At 49.2% G+C, this 20,158-nt stretch overlaps 3 protein-coding genes across 7 annotated transcripts in view; 2 read left to right on the top strand and 1 right to left on the bottom strand.

Annotated features, from left to right (window-relative positions):
* Nucleotides 1-5,202, top strand: part of ELP1 (elongator acetyltransferase complex subunit 1) — a 58,666-nt gene extending 53,464 nt beyond the window's left edge. For all 5 annotated transcript variants that reach the window (XM_045780726.2, XM_045780727.2, XM_045780724.2 and 2 more), the window contains one exon: nucleotides 858-5,202. In XM_045780726.2, coding sequence (XP_045636682.2) covers nucleotides 858-925 — 68 coding nt within the window. In that variant the 3' untranslated portion in view covers nucleotides 926-5,202. The remainder of the gene's footprint in view (nucleotides 1-857) is intronic.
* Nucleotides 5,203-6,598: 1,396 nt separating this feature from the next.
* Nucleotides 6,599-7,939, bottom strand: ACTL7A (actin like 7A). Its single transcript, XM_045780611.2, has one exon. The coding sequence runs from the start codon at nucleotides 7,919-7,921 to the stop codon at nucleotides 6,599-6,601; it is 1,323 nt and encodes a 440-aa protein (XP_045636567.1). The 5' UTR covers nucleotides 7,922-7,939.
* Nucleotides 7,940-9,355: 1,416 nt separating this feature from the next.
* ACTL7B (actin like 7B) lies at nucleotides 9,356-13,905 on the top strand. Its single transcript, XM_087869494.1, has one exon. The coding sequence runs from the start codon at nucleotides 12,565-12,567 to the stop codon at nucleotides 13,816-13,818; it is 1,254 nt and encodes a 417-aa protein (XP_087725620.1). The 5' UTR covers nucleotides 9,356-12,564; the 3' UTR covers nucleotides 13,819-13,905.
* Nucleotides 13,906-20,158: the final 6,253 nt, after the last annotated feature.

Genomic DNA, 20,158 nt, shown 5'->3' on the forward strand with positions numbered 1-20,158 from the left:
ATTTTTCTCACATTGGTTAAATATTCTTAAAAATAAATTTTAATGTCTGTATGGTTCGTAAAGATAGATATTCTTCTGCTGGAAGTGTATTACAAATAATGCTGAGAAAGAACATCTTTCTGTACATGTATTTTCTCATATCTTTGCTATCTCTATATATCTCTGCTACCACAAATCTGAAAGAGGGCCCAGGTGGAGCCGTGTCTCTTCATCTCAGCGTTGTGGGTTTGAGCCGCACGTTGGGTGAAGAAATTGTTTAAAAACAAAATCTTTTAGAAAAAGGAAAGAAAGAGGGCCTGCAAGTTTTATTTAATAGTGACAATTTTACCCCATCCATCTTCTCCTCCTCCACTTGCTTTTTTCTAAAAGTAGGGACATTTTTATTGATCATTGTGTTTGTAGAATTTTTTTTTATCATAAAAGTATTTTCTGTTCATTAACTGTTTACCAAATAACATGCCATCACATTTTTTTTCCTCTTATAATTGAGGAAAACTTCATGGATAGTGAAGTGTACAGATCTTAGTGTACAGTTTGATGAGATTTAATAATTACATATGGCCTTGTAACCACCACCATCCCCTCCCATTTGAAATCTAGAACATTCTTCTACTTTGAATCACTCAGTGGGCATTTTTTCTTCTACCCTTCACATGCCTGAAGTGGAAATCCCTGTTCTTGGGGCAGGGCCTCCAGGCTGTGTTTGCTCTGACGGGAGGCTGTGAGGGTTAACAGGAACTTTAGCTCTCGTTTGATGGTTATGACGGTTATCTCGTAGCTTCCAGCGCAGAGTTACTGCCTCAGCTCCCCCTAGCAAGAAAATGTGTCTGTCACAGTTTTCCTTTCTTTTCTTCTAGATGCTGAGCTTTTTATACCCCCAAAGATCAACAAAAAAACCCAGTGGAAACTGAGCCTTCTAGAGTGACTAACCCCGGCAGAGACGGTTTTCCTTTCACTCCCTCCTCGAGGCCTGGCTGTCGGGAACTGGGAAGAGTAAGACAGTGATCTGCCTTAGCAGTGTGGAGAGCTGCTCTATACAGCAGACCTAAGCAGACACCAAGCACTTTTGCTTTATTTGGGGTATAATTTTAATTAGCAAAACATTAAGCTTTAACCAGTATTGCATCAATTTGTAAGAATTACTTTCTTTTGTTTAGTGCTGTTTGAGAGCATATTTTTGGTATAGTAATCAGAAGATTGACTTTCATTCCCAGCTACCAGTCTGATTCATTTTGGGACCTTAGACAAGTCACATAATTAATTGATTTGTGCCTCAGTTAATTGGGAATAATGTTTCATGGCTTCTACCTCAAAGTGTGAGGAAAAGAAAAGAATGTTGTTTAAATATTTTATGTTCTGGGAGGAGACCATTATATATAAACAACATGGCTATTCGTGCTACCAACAGTTGGTGAAATTTAATCACTTAAATGACTTCTTCACCTTGAACTAAAGCAGAATAAAAAGCTAAATATATCCTTTGAAATTCTAAGCTTTCCTTGCTGACAGCTGTTATTTTGTGATATCCTACCAGGCCATGTGCTTCCAGTTACAACGGCATTGAGCTTCACTACAGTGCCCATAGGGACTATTTTTACTGCCTGTGAATTTTCTGCTAGGGAGTTAGCAGCGCTAGAGCTGAAACAGATGAGAATTTCTGAAACAGTATCATGCACATTTGGTATGGTGAACTGTGTGCACAATTTTAAGTTATTCCTTTTTTCTCCAAGTAATTGCTGCTTTTAACTAAAAGGTTTTTGTTAGTGTCAAGGCTGTTTCATGTATTTTTCTTTATCACGCTTCACTGACTTCTTTTAGTTATTTTCTTTGGTAAAAATGAGAATGTTTTCTCTTTTTGGTGAGTCTAGAAAAAGCTCATTTTGTTTTGACAACAGTTTTGTGGCTGATTCTTGGGTAAGGTTAACAATTTCTTCCATGCCTTTAATACCAGTACCAGACGTTCATGACTGTACATAAACGAAAATGCTGCCTCTGATCCGTGGAGTATAGATTTGCCCAGAATTGTAATTAAAGTCGTTCCCTAAATAGCAAAATGTTAACTATAGAATCTAGGTGTGTTTGCTTGTATAATTAAGCTTCTTTGAGTGTCTGAAAATTTTTACAAAATAATAGAAAACAAAAAAGAAAGTATTTCCTGCCTTGTAGAAATCTACTTTTTGATTTGTATCCATAATGGATTTGCTATAATTAAGTGCCCCATGCTGAAAGGCTGAACATGCTCTGCGACTAACTCTTCGACCTGGGTAAATGAACATAGTAACTTATATGGCATTTTAATATATTATAGTGCTCTTCCTATGCACAGTGGCAAGGGCACCCATGCCTGATGGATTGGAAGTAGAAGTAAATGTGCCTGTTGATACTAGTGTGACTTTTCATAGATGTTCCGTTTCCTTGAGATAATGTATTGAAGCGGCAAGAAAGAATTTGTGTGAATACAAATTGCTATCAATTACTGTCTATTTCCTGTGAGCAAGATGGAATTTTGTTCATTTGGAGAAGCAGCAGGCTGGAGCAGACCTTCTAGACTGAAGTCAAAGTCACGGGAGAATTCATGAGGAAAGTGCAGTGTATGGGAAGAGGAGAAACTTTTGGAAGTGGTGAACACTTAATTTTGGGGAAAGCTTCTGTCAAGGTCCTCGAAAAGAATTTATAACTCTTCCACCAGATTGGAACTCTGTCCCAAAGCAAGTTCATGCTGCAGTAAGCTAAAGACCCCAGTTATTTTGTTGGTCCCGTTGAGTCAGCTGTGCTCAGATGTTCCAGGCGTCAAGAGGGAACTTGGAGAGGACGGTCTCCTACAATCCATTTTAAATTTACACTTAAAAAAAAAACTGAGGCAGGAGGTAATGTTTTTGTTATGTCTTTATGAGTGTTGCTTGATGTAATTTTTTAGCACTGCCACATATTTTAAAATAAATTCATTTTCCATACATGTCTACATATACACACACACACACACAGGTTTACCTTTTAGGGTTTGTTCATAGCCATAATTGAAGAGGGTGTTTTCAAAAATAAATAAAGCTAATGATTCTTAGCAATTTAAGGTCACTACAAGTTTGGGAAGCAAAATCAGCTTTTTCCCCGCCTCCCATAAACTTGTGCTTCATCAGAAGTACCACCTGAACAAACCCTTGGGAGTTTCTGGCTGTCCTTTCTTGTTTGTTGTATTTATTAGTAACTGAGGTGAGGAAAATAAACATCTTAGACGTTAGGTACCCATTAATATCCCAGAAGCTGTAGACAAGTCAAAGCTAATATGGTGACATCTGGGAACACTGAATTGATTCTTGTGTTCTCCGTGCTCCCTAAGCCCTTGCCTGTGCTCACGTCTATGTTAATCTTACTGGCTCTGAAGTCCCAAGGGTTTTAAGACCAACAGATGTTCTCCTGGAGAACCCACCCATCTTAGTGTCCTTGGATAGAGACGTTTTTCTATAAAGATTGTACTTAATTGAGAGAGAGAGAGAGCATGAGGGGGGGAAGGGGTGGAGGGAGAGGGAGAAGCAGACTTTCTGCTGAGCTGGGAGCCTGATGCAGCGCTCGATCCCAGGACCCTGGGGTCATGACCTGAGCTGAAGGCAGATGCTTAACTGTCTGGGCCACCCAGGCACACCTGGACAGACATATTTAATCTCCCTGAATCTTGTTTTCCTCCAACCTTGTGTACCTACTAGCACCATTGTGCGCCTTAGCACTGTTGACATTTTGGGTCATTTCATTCTTTGTCGTAGGGAGCACCCTGTGCTTTATAGGATGTTTAGCAATATCCCTGGCCTCTAGCCACCACCTGCCAGCACTGTATATCCCCCACTCCTGTTCCGATAACCAGAAACATTTTTAGACATTGCCAAGTGTCTCCTGGGGGGTCAAAATTGCCCGCAGTTGAGAACCACTAGGCTAAGATGACTTTCATGTACTTACTACAACTATTCATCTCTTTCGTGAGGATGACTTTTTTTTCCTACAAGGGGAATTGTGTAAGGATCAAGTGAGAATTCATGGAAGTGTTGTTTTGTTTTAAGATTTATTTTAGAGAGAGGGAGCGCGGGGAGAGGGAGAGAAACGTCAGCGGACTGTATGCTGAGTGTGGAGCCCAGTGTGGGGCCCAGTCTTAACGACCTTGAGATCATGATCTGAGCAAGAGTCAGGCGCCTCACTGTGCCCCCCAGGTGCTCCCATCAAAGTGTTTTGAAAAAGATACATAGTTGTTCAGCTTTGGATTGGTATTTTTCTTTTTCTTTCTTCTTTCTTTTTTTGGTTTTTTCATTTTAAAGTGCAGCAGAACATTTAGACCTACTGTGGCCTGGAGGTTTCCCTCCAGAGCCACCTCCTGTGCTTCTCCTTCATCAAGACTCACCTTTTCGGGGATCCTTGACTTGGGGTTCATAGATACTTAATGGATTTAAAGATAGTATGTTTCTACATGATTGGTTTTCTCTGTAATTCTGTGTATTTTATTTTATGCATTTTAACACATTATTCTGAGGAGGGGTCCAGAGGCTTTAGCACCCTGCCAGCGAGGTCCAAAGGTTAGGAATTAATCAAATTTTAACCTGTCCAACAGTGAGCGTTCATGGAATCTTGGACATGAGAAACTGAGGTGAATAAGACCTTCTACCTCCTTCTCAAGTCAGTGTACCCTACTGCTAGGGGATCCTGGTGCTTCAGGGTAAGGTTTAGTCATCCTTGCTTAACCGTAGGAACTTCAGAAGCCCTTCTGTGCCGGTCTTTACTTCTCTATTCCGGCTTGCTGGTGCCAGTCAGCCATGCTTACCAGGCCTGGATCCAGGGTTGGGCATTTAGGTCTTTCGAGGCAGTCCAGGCCTCCCAGTCTAGGCAAACCCAGATACTATAAAGATGGCTCGGTAGGGCTTCTCCCTGGGGATGGTCGAGATGCCATTCTCTCCTGTGAGTGCTGGAATGCCTGCCTTTGGTTGTGCGTGTGACTAAGACCATGGTAAGGGACACCTGGGTGGCGTAGTCAGTTAAGTGTCCCACTCTTGGTTTCAGCTCAGGATGTGATCTCGGGGTCATGAGATCAAGCCCCGTGTCAGGCTCTGCACTCAGTTTGGAGTCTGCTTGAGATTCTCTGTCCCTCTCCCTCTGCCCCTCCCCCTATCCCATGCTAACTTTCTAAAATAAATAAATAAATCTTAAAAAAAAAACAAAACCCACCATGGTAAGACTTTGGGGCTCCTGTATAAGAGAAATCTACAAGATAATTCTAGCTAGGTCTTGTGATCACCTCCCAGAAGCCAGATACTAGTATTTCAGTGTAGGTGTTTGAATTCAATTTTATAGGTAAGTAGACTCAGGCCACACAGTTAGGTGTTAGTAAAATAGGTTTTCAAATCAGAGTTCAAAGCCCCTTTCTTTCCACTGTTTGATGCTGCTCCCTGCCAGCGTTCAGATGCTGAGTTTTAGAGACAGGGCAGAGAATATATTGGGGACTGTTCTGAAAAATCTGCGTTCCATTTACAAAACTGGCCCTGTAAGACTACCACAGAACATGCTGGGCCCTGGAAGGGCTTCTCTGGTCTTGAGGGACTGTGTGTTCCTTCTGGCTCCTCACTCAGTTAGGTTAGAATAACCAGCATAGGGCAGGTTCCCGCAAACCCACACCATTAGCCCAAGAACTAGCACCCTCTGTCCTGCGCCCGTCCCAGATTCCAACTGTATATCCTACAGGTTGATGGGGAATCCAGTCTAGTGGGTGACAAGCAGCTGAAGAGTTGCCCCCTTCAGACACACACTTACACCTTGCTCATTACATGCCAGGTTTCAACAGCCAGACACCATGATGGCTTGGTAAGAGCTGGTACTGAGACGTAAGTTCCTGTTGGAACTAAAAGAAAGTACAGTTTAAGCAGGAATCAGACACCCTCGTCAGCTCTTTACAAGCCTTCATGAAACATGAAATGTACTCTGCAGCTTTGTGGGACGTTGAACCATTACAGCAGACTTCCTGTGGTTGATCAAAAGGGATGTTCTGCAGGCCCTAACAGCATTTAATCTATCTTCATCTCGCTCCCCTTCTGAGCAGATTGAACAGTGCGATAGTTCCTAAAACAGGGAATACAAAAAAGGGACAGAATAATTTTAGAGCTAGTTTTTCCCAAGAATGTTTAAGCAACAGGCGCCTGGGTGGCTTAGTCATTAAGCGTCTGCCTTCAGCTCAGGGCATGATTCTGGGATCGAGCCCCACGTCAGGGTCCTCCTCTGGAGCCTGCTTCTTCCTCTCCCACTCCCCCTGCTGTGTTCCCTCTCTCACTGGCTGTCTCTCTGTCAAATAAATAAATGAAATCTTTAAAAAAAAAAAAAAGATTAAAAAAATGTTTAAGCAAGCAACACGTACTGCAGGTCTTTGTTGTTTCACCCACCCCTGACTTTTGTTTGGTACATGCTGTGTATATGAACTTGCTCGTGTTAAGTCAGGAAATGGAGAAGCACACTTCGGAGGGAACACGAGGATTTAATACTACAGGAGCGACCGTGTGGATTCAGCTCCCTGTGTGTCGGGTGGGTGCTCCCCCGGCAAAGCCGCTGCACGGCAGCCATGCTTGGTCAGAGTTCAGAAGCACCTTCTGTAGAGGAAGAAAGGCCCGTGTTCCTCGTACTCAAAGCGGTGGACCCACAGCGGTTGGAAGCCCTGAAGTGATGCCAGGATGGAGCCGCCCGTCCACACTGCAGTGTCTCTCTCGGGCAGCACGTTTACCTGCGGGGTGTCGTTGGGACACATGCTGCTCAGCTCCTTCTGCAGGCGGTTAGGGAAACCGCTGAGCATAGTGCCCCCCCCGCAGAGCAGGATGTTCCCCATGAGATCCCGCTTGAGGGCAATGTCACACTTGTGAAGGCAGGACACCGTCTGGGTGTGGAGCCCCAGCTGCATGGACTTGATCAGAGAAGGCTTAAAGAACATCTCCGAGCAGAGGAACCTCTCCTGGCACAGGTTTATCGCCTGCCCGTCGGGCAGAGTGTACTGGATTGTATGCTCAGTGGCTGGGACTTTCTTCTCTTCGATAGGGTCCAGGGCCACAAAGCAGCATTTCTTCTTGATGTCCTCCACAATGCCTATCTGGTCCTCGGTGAAGTATTTCCCCGAATTATTCATCAGGCCCATCAAGTAGGCTGTCAGGTCAGAGCCCGCATAGTCCAGGCGTCCAGTGATGCTGGGCAAAGGATAACCCTCATAGATGGGGACCACGTAGGACACGCCGTGGCCCACCTCCACTACCAGGCCAGAGGTCCTTCCGTAGGAGTACATGGACAGGCGGGATTGGTAGGCGATGTGCATTGCAGGAGTGCTGAAGGTTTCAAACAGCATTTCAGCATACTTCTCTCTGTTGGTGTGCGGGCTCAGGGGTGGGTCTGAAACCAAGACCGCGTGCTCCTCTGGGGCGATCTTCATCTCTTGATGAAAGAGATATTCCCAGATATCCTGCACTGTGTCCCAGTCCACAATGATGCCGTGCCGCAGAGGATTAATTAGCTTGAGACGAACTGCTGGATTGATGAGCTCCTGCCCCACGAATGTCTCCTTGCGATTGTCCCCGGTTTTGGCCGTCTCCATGTAGGGCTTGCCCACTGTTGATGAGATGGTATGGGTGGGCTTCGGCAGCCCGGCAAAGCCACATTTGCAGGAGCCAGTGCCAAGGTCCACGACCACTGCTTTGGTCACCCCTAGCTTGGGTTTCTCCTTGACCATCTTTGATTTAGTAGGTTCTTCTGGCTCTGAGCGGTTACAGCGGACCCACACTGCCCGCTTCGCCGGGCCATCTCTTAAGGAGGCAGTCTGGAGGACATGTGTCTGTAGGGGGGCCTGTTCACCCACTTTCTTGGCAGGCCCATCCCCAATGATTGATGCCTGGGGAGCCCACATGCTATCAAGAGCCATCTTGCTCTCAGAAAGTTCCTCGATCCCACAGGCTTCAAGGCCTGAAAGGCTTATATCAGAGAGCAACTTGAGAATTTTCCCAACAATGACATCACTGATTGTGACATAATCTGGTGACCCAGGGCTTTCTAGATACTGGGAACCTGTGTCCCATGTTAGGGTGGATTTGGGGTAGTGTTTTGGAGGTCATTTAACCTTTTTCTAGATTTTGTAATAAACCTGATTTAGCCAATCAGTTATTTATTGAGCGCTTGCTACGTGCAAGGCCGCTGTGGAGGAAAAAAGACAAAAAGGTCTGCCCTTGTAGAGTTCACACTCTGGTCAGTGGGGGCTAGGGGGAGAGGCAATAGCCAAAACAAACAGCTGTCGGAAAATGGTAAGGGCGAGAGGGAAAAGGCAGGGAGGGGGGTTGAGGGTGGCCTTGGCAGGGGTCCCTGAGAGGGTGACACTTGAGTGAAGACCTGAAGTGGGGGAGGGACGGTGCCACGTGTGTATCGTGTATATCTGGAGCCACAGGTGCAGATGATGGAGGAGAGGTCAGCAAACTAGGGCCTGCAGCCTGTTTTTGTAAAGCAGCCTTTATCCGAAGACAGCCATGCTCATTTACGTCCTGTCTGGCTGCTTTTGTGCTACAAGCACAAGGTTGGGTCATTGTCACAAAGAGTACACGGCCCGCCACACCGACAGTGTTGATTATCAGGCCCTTTACAGAACAAGTTTGTTGGTCCTTGAGTTAGAAGATCCCATGCCCGTGTGGCTGAGTGGGGACAGCAAGGAAAACTACGTGAGGCGGGAGAAGGGGGTGGGGAGGGCGAGCAGCCCGCATCTGTTCTCTTGGGAGGTTGCCAGGACGTTGGCTCTGACTGCATGAGATCAGAAAGCACTAGAGACATGAGCACAGTGGACACTGTGATTGAGATTTTGGCAGGACCGCTTGCTGCTGTAGTGACTGTGCTAAGCACTTCTGTCCCACTTGTCCCTTAGGACAGCCTGCAGAAGAAGAATTTTTAGACGTGTGTACACACACTCCTTCACGCAGGTCCTTGGGTTGGCAATGAAATCGGACCGTACAGAGTGCACTGATGAGAACACTGAGGTTCTTAGGTGCGTGGCTCACCCGTGGACATCCAGCCAGCGGGGGCCAAGCTTTCCTGACTGCGACTTCTTCCCAGGGGTGTGGTGTGGACACACCTCAGTGAGACCCAAAATGTGTCTCTGAGGCTGTATGGCCGTCATCTCATCTACCATCTCTGAAGCTAGGCACATTGGTGCTGACACCTGTCACTGTCAAGGCGCCCAGAAGCCAACTTTTTGTTATATAGTCCCACTCTTTTCATAAAAGAGGCAGTTACTCCGGGGGGTGGGGGTGGCTTTCTCCTTTAAGGAGGTTACTGAAGATACTCTTGGCTCCTTGGGGGGGGGGGGGGTGAGAGAAGAAAAGGTCCAGGTCCAGTCTTGTGACCGCCTGATGGGGGCAGTCAGGCCATCATATCAAAGGCAGAGTGTCAGCTTCTTGGTTCAATGGGTGGAGGATGAGATGGCATTGAATTTTGGAAGAAGAGGAAAGTACTTTTCTCTACACCTGGCTGCCTAAAATATTGGGTACTTGCCTCTGCTGTTCCGTAGGGGTTCGCGTGGCCGACTTGGATTGTTTGACTTCACTTCAAAAGAATGTGTATGTGATAACCAAGGGCATACTTAATGTAGAATGACCAATTTTTCCTTCTCTAACCCTCGTCTTGAATTTGGACGGCTGTGCAGGTGCCTAGCACATTTTCATTGTCCCGGATTCCTGTAAGAGCCCGTGCTCCTTTCCTGTGGCCGCTGTAACAAATTACCACGTATTTAGTGGCTTAAGACACAGATTTATCAACAGCTGTGGAGGTCAGAAGTCCACAGTTGTCCTCAGCTGCAATCAAGCTATTGGCAGGGCCGCGTTCCTTCCCAAGGCTCTAGGTGATCGTCTTTGGCCTTTTCCAGCTCCCTGGAGGCCACCTACATTCCTTGGCTTGGGGCCCCTTCATCTTCAAAGACCTGTCTGACTTCTACTTCTGTGGTCCTATCTCTGACTTCACCCTCCTGTCCCCCCTCTTATTAAGACCCTGATGATTACTTCAGGGCCACCCAGATAATGCAGGGTAAGCTCCCTATCTCAAACTCCTTAACTCTTATCTGTGAAGTCCCTTTTGCCATGAAAGGTAACATTCACAGATTCCAGATGGGCACATCTTTTGGGGACCATTATTCACCCTGTCCCTTGACCTGTGCTTCCCACTTCCCTGAGAGACACTAAAGCCTGCCAGGCTGTGTTTCAAGTGCCCCCCCCCCCCAGGCTTGGCCCTCCTTGGCCCTTTCTGTCAGTGCGGGTGGGAGAGGTGCTGTGCGGGCTTAAAGCTAGTCACTCCATCATGTCTGTAAGGCCTAAGAGCACAGGGACTCTCGGTCTACCCCACATCCTTCAGGCTAAAGTCACTGGATACTTTTCACTCCTTTCACTTCACCTCTCAGGATTTTGCATGCTTGGACGCTCTCTCTTAAGTGAAGCCCTTTTCCCTTAGTTTCTATGTCCTCCTTTCTGTTCCTTCTCTGTTCTCGGGGGTCAGGACACAGTTAATGGTATTGATGATGGAAGAATATGGAGACCATTGGCACACTGCACTCCAAACCTTCAGTACCTGGCATGCACAAGCCCCCATACTTGTCACTAGCCATCTAAGGTACTGGTGGGCTCCCTGCGGTCTCTGGTGAGGTCCTGCCAGGTTAGAGATGCCCACTATTGTTCAAACTATCTTGGGCCACATATTCCGGTGGGATCACACCTACTTTTGCTCCTCTGGCCCAAGGCTGGAAAACCATGAGGTGATCCTTCTTGAAAGCAACTCTGAGGCCCTCCTGCAGTGGAGGAAAAAAACAAAACAACACACCAAAAAACCAACAATTGGTAAGATTAGACCAAGAAACACATTTCTCCCTGAGCTGGTATCCTTGCTCCAGCTTTTAGGACACCACCCACCCTTTATTTTTGGAAGAAAGGTGAACTGAGCCCCTGTAATTTTAGAAGCTATGGGAGGGAAGAAAGAGAATCTAGTAAGGAAAATGTTGAAGTTCAGGGTTTCTTATGAATCACCTGGAGGTGTTTTTGTTTTTGTTTTTTTGAGGGAAGACGGTTTGGGGCCCCATGGAAACAATGAATTGGCCTGTTCTGGATGACAGGCCATCTTTCTTTGCTTTGGTGAAGCTGAGGGATTCCTCCTTCCCTCTCCCTCACTCCCCACAGCTAGTCTAATCATCTGATGTAAATGCGGTGTTTCAGGTGAGGCATGTCACAGGAACAACGAGAGACGGCCTTCAATGCTAGAGTAAGAGCTTGGGTTGAATGGGGGATAGTTGGGGAACCAACCAACTGGATGAGATTCTGCCTTCTAAACTGCTCGAGAACCTGTTCCTTCCCTTCCACACTGCCACAGCCTGGCTTGGGTCACCTTCAGGTCTTACAAGAATGTCTTCCGTGGCCTTGCCCCTCTACATCACAGCTAAACACAGATGTTTCCCAAATTTTCCAGTGGTCAGATCTGACCAGCCCCTGCTTATAGTCTTCATTTGTTCCCCAGCTGTCCTCCATTTAACCCAGGCGCTTATTTCCGGGTGTTTGAGGCCCTCCCTAGTTGGCTCCATGAGCTCTCTAGCCTCATCTGTTTTTCCAAACATTCAACTAGTAGAAGTTCCCACCGTTGCCCCGGCCACCCGCCCACCCCGCCTTTGTACAGGCTGTGCTCTGCTTGGGATGCCTTCCCCTCCCCCTCGCTACTTGACAGATGCCCACGTACCCTTTAGTAGTTGACTTAGGATCACCTAGAACCCGCTGACTCCTTCCCTTCCGTAATCACTCCTTCCTTGGGCACCTTCGTTTTCCCAGTAGCCTTCCACCTACAAACTCATCTGCATCCATCCTGTCTCCTTCCCACCTAGACGGGACACTGCTGTGGCCAGGCTTCTGTCACCACTCACTGGCAAGCTGCCCTGGGCTCGACCTGCACCAGCCCCAGTAAACGTTGAATGAAGGGATGAGGGCACCGTTGGAGCCCTCACACTCTAAGCCCTGGCACAGGGGAGTTGAAAGAACTTGAATGAAAATGCAAAGTTTCAAGAGCTGTTTGCTCCTGAGCAAATCATTTGAATTCTGAGCCTTCATTTCCTCAGCTCTGCCTGTACCTCTCAGGATTCTGGGGAGTAATGTATGTGAGGTACCTGGTGCAGTGCCTGGCTTACTGCAGGGGCTCAAATGTGTATCACCCTCTCAGCCACGAAGCAGAGGAAGAAAAGGCGTTCGGTCAGTGGACAGGGCATTAGAAGCAGGGGTGGAAGGGGAGGGGACGGAAACCTGAGACCCCAATGTGCTTGGATTTCTAAAACTGCTGGCCGCCTGCTGTGTCTCGAAGCAAAGTCGAGTTAGGTGGACGGCAGTGGGGGTGGCAGATCGAGGGCCTGCCAAGGCCAAGCCCTCCCCGGGCCGCCAGAATGGACCGGCCCTCAGTGACATCACAGTCCTGAGGGGTTGCCAAGGCACTGCTGGAGGCGGGCTGTCTTATTTCTCCCCACGGAGCTCTAGGATGTGGATGTGAGAAGGTGAGCCAAGAAGGAAGATGGCGACGAGGAGCAGCCCTAGCCCCATGCCCCTGGGCACGGCGCAGGGTGACCCTGGCGAGGCAGGAACGCTGTCCGGTCCCGATGCCGGCATCCGGGACGCATGTTCAGCCACTCAGCTGAAGATGAAGCCCAAGAAGGTGCGCAAGCTCAAGGCCCTCATCCTTGACCTGGGCTCCCAGTACTGTAAGTGCGGCTATGCGGGCGAGCCACGGCCCACCTACTTCATCTCCTCCACCGTGGGCAAGCGCTCCTCGGAGGCGGCTGATGCCGGCGACACCCGCAAGGGGACCTACGTGGGCCACGAGCTGCTCAACACGGAGGCGCCCCTGAAGCTGATGAACCCGCTCAAATACGGCATCGTGGTGGACTGGGACTGCGTGCAGAGCATCTGGGAGTACGTCTTCCACACGGCCATGAAGATCCTCCCCGAGGAGCATGCGGTGCTGGTCTCCGACCCCCCACTCAGCCCCAGCAGCAACCGGGAGAAGTACGCGGAGCTCATGTTCGAGACCTTCGGCATCCCTGCCATGCATGTGACGTCCCAGTCGCTGCTGTCCATCTACTCCTACGGCAAGACCTCGGGCCTGGTGGTGGAGAGCGGCCACGGCGTCTCGCACGTGGTGCCCATCTCGGAGGGCGACGTGCTGCCGGGCCTGACGGGCCGTGCTGACTACGCTGGCAGCGACCTCACCAACTACCTGCTGCAGCTGCTCAACGAGGCCGGCCACAAGTTCACGGACGACCACCTGCACATCATCGAGCACATCAAGAAGAAGTGCTGCTACTCGGCGCTCATGCCCGAGCAGGAGCTCGGCCTGTGCCTGGAGGAGATGCGCGTGGACTACGAGCTCCCCGACGGCAAGCTCATCACCATCGGCCGGGAGCGCTTCCAGTGCGCCGAGATGCTCTTCAAGCCCACCCTGGTGGGCAGCAGCCAGCCTGGCCTGCCCGCGCTCACGGCCGCCTGCCTGGACCGCTGCCAGGAGGTGGGCTTCAAGGAGGAGATGGCCGCCAACGTGCTGCTGTGTGGTGGCTGTACCATGCTGGATGGCTTCCCCGAGCGCTTCCAGAAGGAGCTGAGCCTCCTCTGCTCCGGGGACAGCCCCGCGGTGGCTGCCGCTCCCGAGAGGAAGACCTCCGTGTGGACCGGCGGCTCCATCCTGGCCTCCCTGCAGGCCTTCCAGCAGCTCTGGGTCAGCAAGGAAGAGTTTGAGGAGCGGGGCAGCGCGGCCATCTATAGCAAGTGCTGAGCGCTGCTGCCCTGACAGGCGGGGCCTGGTGGGCAGGCGGCCTCCGGCCACTCTACACATTTACAGAGTTTCTCATAAAAGTTTCACGTGCAGTGGTTCTTGTCTAGTCTGGATTTCTTGCTCTTGTCTGGCAGCAGGGTGGCGGGGGGTGGGGCGCGGATTTGAGCCGAGAGATCTCAGCACCTTTTGCTCTGCTGAGTCGAGTAATGGGTGGGCTGGGGGGGGGGCCCGCTGTGGCTCCCTAACCCGTCCCCCTCAACCCCCGTCATGAGGGTGACATCATCTCAGAGCCCAGAGTGTTCCATTAGCTCGCCTGAGTTCGAAACCCAGCTCAACAGGCATATTGCTTGCTCACCCATGACCGCCTCGTATGAAGGGACTAGCTTGGGACCCGTAGTTGAGTAGTGGGTGGGAGCCTTAGCCAGGTGTCCGACTTCAGTCTCCTGTTTCTGGCCCTGGTGGTCACACAGCTTCCCACTGCTGCCCACAGCTTCTCCTTGCTGGATCTCTCCAGGCGCTCTCACTAACCCCCCTCACAACCCGCCCTTTTCGAAGGTGTAGCCCATGGGCGTGTGTCTTCTGATTGTGCGCAGCCATTTCTGCCTCTCAGGCCTTCCCCCTCCCAACCCCAGCCCAAAATGCAGCTGTTTTTGCACTGGCAAAGCCAAGCCACTGAATCCAGAGAATGCCAGAGAAAACCAGAAAGGCCTTTAGAAATCACATGGTTCTCTCCTTGCTGTAGACAAGGGGAAACTGAGGACAAGGAGGGAGGGGCCTATGTCAGTGGTTGAGCCCAAGTCTTCTGACCCAGGCCATGATTATTTCCAGAAGAGTAAACATGGTTCCTTTAGCGTGGGCTGTTACAACAAAAGACCACAGACCAGGGGGCTTCTAAACAACAGAAATTTATTTCTGGAGGCGGGAAGTCTAAGATCAGCTTGCCAGCGTGGCTGGTTTCTGGTGAAAGCCCTCTTCTGGGATGCAGACTGCCCACACCTTGCTGTGTTCTCACATGGCAGAAGGGGTAGGGAACTCTCTGAATCCTTTTATAAAGGCACTAATCCCATTCATGGGGGCTGCCCTTGTGACCTAGTCACTTCTCAAAGGCTGCCCAGCTCATACCATTACCTTGGGCACTAGGTTTTCAACATATGAACTGACCAAGGGGGCCAGTAGGGATCGGGGGTGGGGCAAACACTCAGTCTATAGCAGTGGTTCTTAATGGTTAGTAACCATAACCAAGAATGTGGCGCTTCCCTCGGGATCACACACAGCTAGTGGGGGATTCGGTGGTCACCCATGTTGGTAAGATGAGGCCGGAAGCTCATGTTTCTGGGGGCGGGAAGGTGGAGGTGGTATTGGAAAGCTGTAAATAGAGAAGTGCTGGGCGTGGTGGCTGCTTGGTGGCTTCAGGGCTAAGGGAGAAGCTGGTGAGGCCTGTGAGATTTCAGCTCAGGGATGACTGCCCAGAGGAGGTGCTCCTGCCTCTTTGCCCAGCCCCCCTGTGCTGACGGAGCCCATGACCACGCATCTGTGGGATCGGACGCTGGTGAGCTGTGGAATCTGATGGGCTACCAAATGGTCCTGAGCCACCTCTTAAGAGTCCTGATTTGGGGCACCCGGTGAGGCTGCGTCTGTCCTGGGCCGGTGCTGGAGGCCGCAGGCTTGCAAAAGAACCAGCCGTGGTCTTCATTGAACCAATGCCTGGCCATTTAGTCCTTCCCCATCATCCAGAATTGGGTTGGAGTCCCTGTGGGGCTGGCAGGGCCTCAGTGCTAGGCAGGGACCCCGGCTCTTTCCTGTGGGGAGGGGTTGCAGACGGGGCTGCAGGGCGATGGTGCCAGGAAGCACATGACGTTTGGCTGGCACAGTGTATGCGTGTTTTCCTGAATGCGAATTCTTTCAGTGGGGCTCACGTGCTGCAGGTTGCCCCAGTCTCTCCCCGCTCCCATCTCTTCACACGAACCTGCTGCTGTAGTATCTTTTGCTTAATTAGCTGGCATTCATTTCTGTTGCTTGCACTCCAAGAACCTTTGATAAATACTAATCCTAAAATACTGATGAGTTACAGACAGGGAAACAGAGGAAAATGACGTGCCCCAAATCACAGGCAGTAAGCTAGGGCTGCATGGGAACCCTCTTCCACATGCTGATCTTGGAGATCTCCAAATCCATGCCTCTTCCTTGCTCCCCACATCCTCAGCAACTTCCCTCTCCACAGTCACCCCCTCACTGCCCTCCTTGCCTGGTCCTCTCCTTCTCACTGGTGGCAGGGGCTGTAGAAACACTTCATCCTTGACATGTATTTATCCAAGCCCATCACAGACATAACAATTTTGGTGGAAAACTATGGGTCCGTGATTTCCCACTTAAAATGACCAACCAAACATGTGCTTGTCTCCTCTCCCTCCTAGGACTGCGTTAAAGTGATAGAAGAATCAATGTTTCATCCCACTGCAAATGAGGATGATAGAGGGATTACAGGAGGCCAGAGATTTCTGCCTGATTCTGGAAGAAGGAAAGTGGATGCAGGGCAGGAAGGTTGCCGCCTGAAGCTTGCAAGGTGCTCCTGGTGGGTGAGGGTGGCTTCCCGTCCAGCAGAACAGGTAAAGTTTGGGGACTTGCAAATGCCAAGTAGGGGAGGATCTCTGAGTGAAGTGTGTGAGATAAAACGGGATAGGGGAGGGGACGGTAACGAATGGTCCCTGAGAGCACAGTCCCCCTCCCACGCGCTGCAGGTAGAGGGGTGAGCAGAGCGGTCGGCTTCTAAGTGCGAATTTCTCAGGCAGGAAACGGAAGACCTCACTCTGTGGAGGCAGTGCTAGTACAGGGAATGGGAGTGTATATGAAGAGCGCATCATGAGCTCCACCTGCTTCCCCTTGTTCCTCCCGAAAGCACGAGTCACACCCAGGTCTAGCTAATACGCCCCAGGTGGAGCCGATAGTTGATGCCTCCAATTCCCCCTCAACCCTTCCCCACAACTTCCCTCTTCTGCGTGGGCATCACGTGTGGCCCAGGGCTGACCCCTCCCCAGAGCCGAGGGGCAAAGCCGATCAGAGCTGCCATCCACCTGCCTGGCTGGAGTGAGCACGTGACTCAGTGTGCCTAAGCCGAGTCACAGGCCGTTCGCTGGGAAGCTTGACATGGGATTGATGTGGCCTGGAACTGCTGCAGCAATATTTGTTACCAGGAAGGAAACCAGCTTGAAGCGGAGCCAGCAGGGAGCGCAGAACTCAGACACCTGGTCCCCTGATGGGAAAGTGAGCTCAGAACGCGACCGGGCCCGGAGCGCCCTCTACCGGCAGCCTCTGTTTCCACGAGCCGACGCGCTCAGCCTGCGCGCCTGCGCCTCGGGACGGGGAACGGGAACCGGAGCGTTCGGCTTCAGTTTCCTCCTCGGGAGTGGTATTCCTCCAGAGCAGTTTGCGGGGCGGAGGGGCTGGGGTTGGAGAGGGCTGCTACAGTTGAAATTTTAAGACCAGCGCTTCATTTATTTCCGAAAAAATCGGCTACTACCCATGAAGACGTCTTATCAAGATTTTAGAGAGTGTCAGGTAACAAAATGCTGAAATGCAGAAACCTAAGAGTGTCTACTGGCCAGTGTCTTGTAATCTCGGGTGGTGTAGATATTTGTCCCCGAGGTTAAAGGTGGAGCTCCTCAGGGGCAGGAACTTCGACTTCCTTATCTTTGTTTTCTGCAAGCCCAGTGCAGAACAGACTACCAACCGAGATAATGTACTCCCAGCCTGTGAGGTGGAAGTTACAAGTATTTCCCCCATTTCACAGATGAGGACACTATGGCCTGGAGAGGTTAAAAAGGCTTGTCCAAGTTCACCTGCCTGATATATCAGTCTTGTGCTAAATCAAAGTTTCGTGATTCCAGAATGCCTCCTTGCCTTTGTCTCTTACCTTCCTGCAAATTACCGCTTTCTTTAACCAAGAAAAAAATATTGACATAAAAACTGCTTTCAAGTAATGAACAACAAATATGATGTAATTTCATAATCACCTTGAGATACAAAAGTTAAGAATGCCAACCTTTTAGTGAGGGAGAGACTTCTCTTGCCTGAGATTGCCAGAGACATAAAGACGCAAGTACTAGAGTGACATCACGTGGTGAAATTCTACTATTTAGACATGGCGAGCGGCCTCTCATCCTCGCTGCCTGTCTGGGCAGCCTAATCTCTTTTCCCCTAGTGGTTATTACCAAGTTTGCTCTGAGAGTTTTCTGCATAAGATGGGTTTAAGCAATTAACTTTTTAAAAAGATTTTATTTATTAATTTGACAGAGGGAGAGGGAGAAGCAAACTCTCAGTTGAGCAGGAAGCTTGATGTGGGGCTGGATCCCAGGACCCTGGGATCATGACCTGAGCTGAAGGCAGTCGCTTAACGGACTGAGCCACCCAGGTGTCCCAGCAATTAACTTTATTACAATACAAACTATTAATGTTTTTCTACTTGACGTTAGGTGTTTTTTTGTTTGGTCCTACATTTTACTAGAATATAGTATTTCTAAACCAGTGGGGACAGGGATGTGGGCTATTGGTTATGCTGGAGCTGGCTCTTAAGACGGCCTGTGAGAGTCCATTGTTAACTATTCAGGAATTTTGCAAGCCAAATTAAATTGTTAATTTGTGTTGGTGGCTTGAATTGGGCCTGGTGGGCGTATTGATCCCCACAGAAATCAGCAGGTGTTACATATCAGGGTCCCCTGCCCACCACAGAGAGTCTGTTTAAAGGGGGGGAGCAGGAGAGTGGGAGAGAAATGGTGGGCAGCAGAACTGTCTAGGGAGCTAGTTCCAACAAAACAAATAACAAAACTGGTGTGGACCACCCTCCTAGATTGAATCAGTAGACTTGGGGAAGCGCCTCGGAATCTGTATGTGAGAAGTCCCCCCCCCCCCCCCCCCCCCCCCCGGTGACTCTAATAGACACTCCCGGTAAAGAGCTGCTCAGAAGAGTGCCGGGCACATACTAAGCGCAGTGTGAATGTTCAGAAGTAAATCAGAAGCTGTGGCATAGTGTGGGACAAGCCAAAGGTGCTGGGTGTCTGCCATGCTGCTCCTTTAGGTCATAACAGTTCTCGTTACCTGTTTAAGCCCCAGTCTTCCTCCAAGGCACAGCCCCATGGCCGCTCCTCTGGAAGGCATTCCCTGACGTGCCTGCACCCCTTTGCACTGCTGTGGCTTTGCAGGTCTGCCTTGGCTTTTTTTTTTTTTTTTTTTTTGGTCCGTACAACTTGGTGGAAAGGACAGACTGTCTTTTCCATCTTTGAGTCCTGGTGGAGGCTTGGGTCTGGCATGAGCAGGTGCCTGGGGAAAAGGGATGCTGCATTTATCGTTCCTAGACTCCTTAATTTCTATTTCTTGAGTTTTTGTTGTTCTTCCTTTCCCAGAGCTCTGCAGGATCTTTAAAGAAAATATAGTTAATATAATTGGCCCTGTCATGAACGGTTGCCAAATAGACAACCAGAATATAAGAAAACACACTTAGGCTGGGTTTCAAGGGGGCTGAATAAGGAGTTGGTCTCCCACCCAACCCTCTGCTCCATGGAAGTGAGTGCCATGCTCAGACTCCCCCAGGGGGTGGTGTCAGGGATCCTGTGTTAAGCTGTACTGTCATCCCCAGCCAGCAGCAGTGAGGTGGAATGAAGTGGTGAGAGGTGAGGCTAGCTGGCACTTACCTCCCTCCTCCTCATGGGCTCCTAATGGGGCCCAGTGAGGAGCTAATCTTGCACCTCCACTTGGAGGCAAGTGATTTGTGGATATTGCCAAATTGATTCTGAAGTTTATATGGAAAAACAAAGACCCAAAATAGCCTAAAATAGCCACCACAGCATCGAGGAAGAAGGAAGACAGTTTGAAGACTGACACTATCTGACTTAAAGACTTTCTCTAAAGTTGAAATAATCAAGACAGTGTGGTCTTGATCAAAGAATAGACAAATAGATCAATGGAAACAATACAGAGAACTCCAACATAGATTCATACAAATATATAGTCAGTTGTTGGCAAAAGAGTAAAAGCAACTCAATAGAGAAAGGACAAACTTTTTAATAAATGGAGGTAGAACAATAGGAAATATTTTTGCAAAAAAAAAAAAAAAAGGATCTAGACACAGTCTTTACCTTCCATAAAATTTAACTCAAAATGGATCATAGACCTAAATGCAGAACACAAACTTACAGCATAGAACTTCCAGAAGACAATAGAGGAGAAAAGCTATGTGACCTTTGGCTTGGTAATTGAATTTCAGATAGGATACCAACACAATCCATGAGAGAAACTATTGAATTGGTAACTTAAACTGTATTACAGTGAAAAACTGCTCTGTGAAAGA

The sequence above is a fragment of the Ursus americanus genome, chromosome 18, assembly GCF_024610735.1.
Source record: "Ursus americanus isolate L20-20 chromosome 18, mUrsAme1.1.p, whole genome shotgun sequence".
Taxonomy (NCBI): Eukaryota; Metazoa; Chordata; class Mammalia; order Carnivora; family Ursidae; genus Ursus; species Ursus americanus.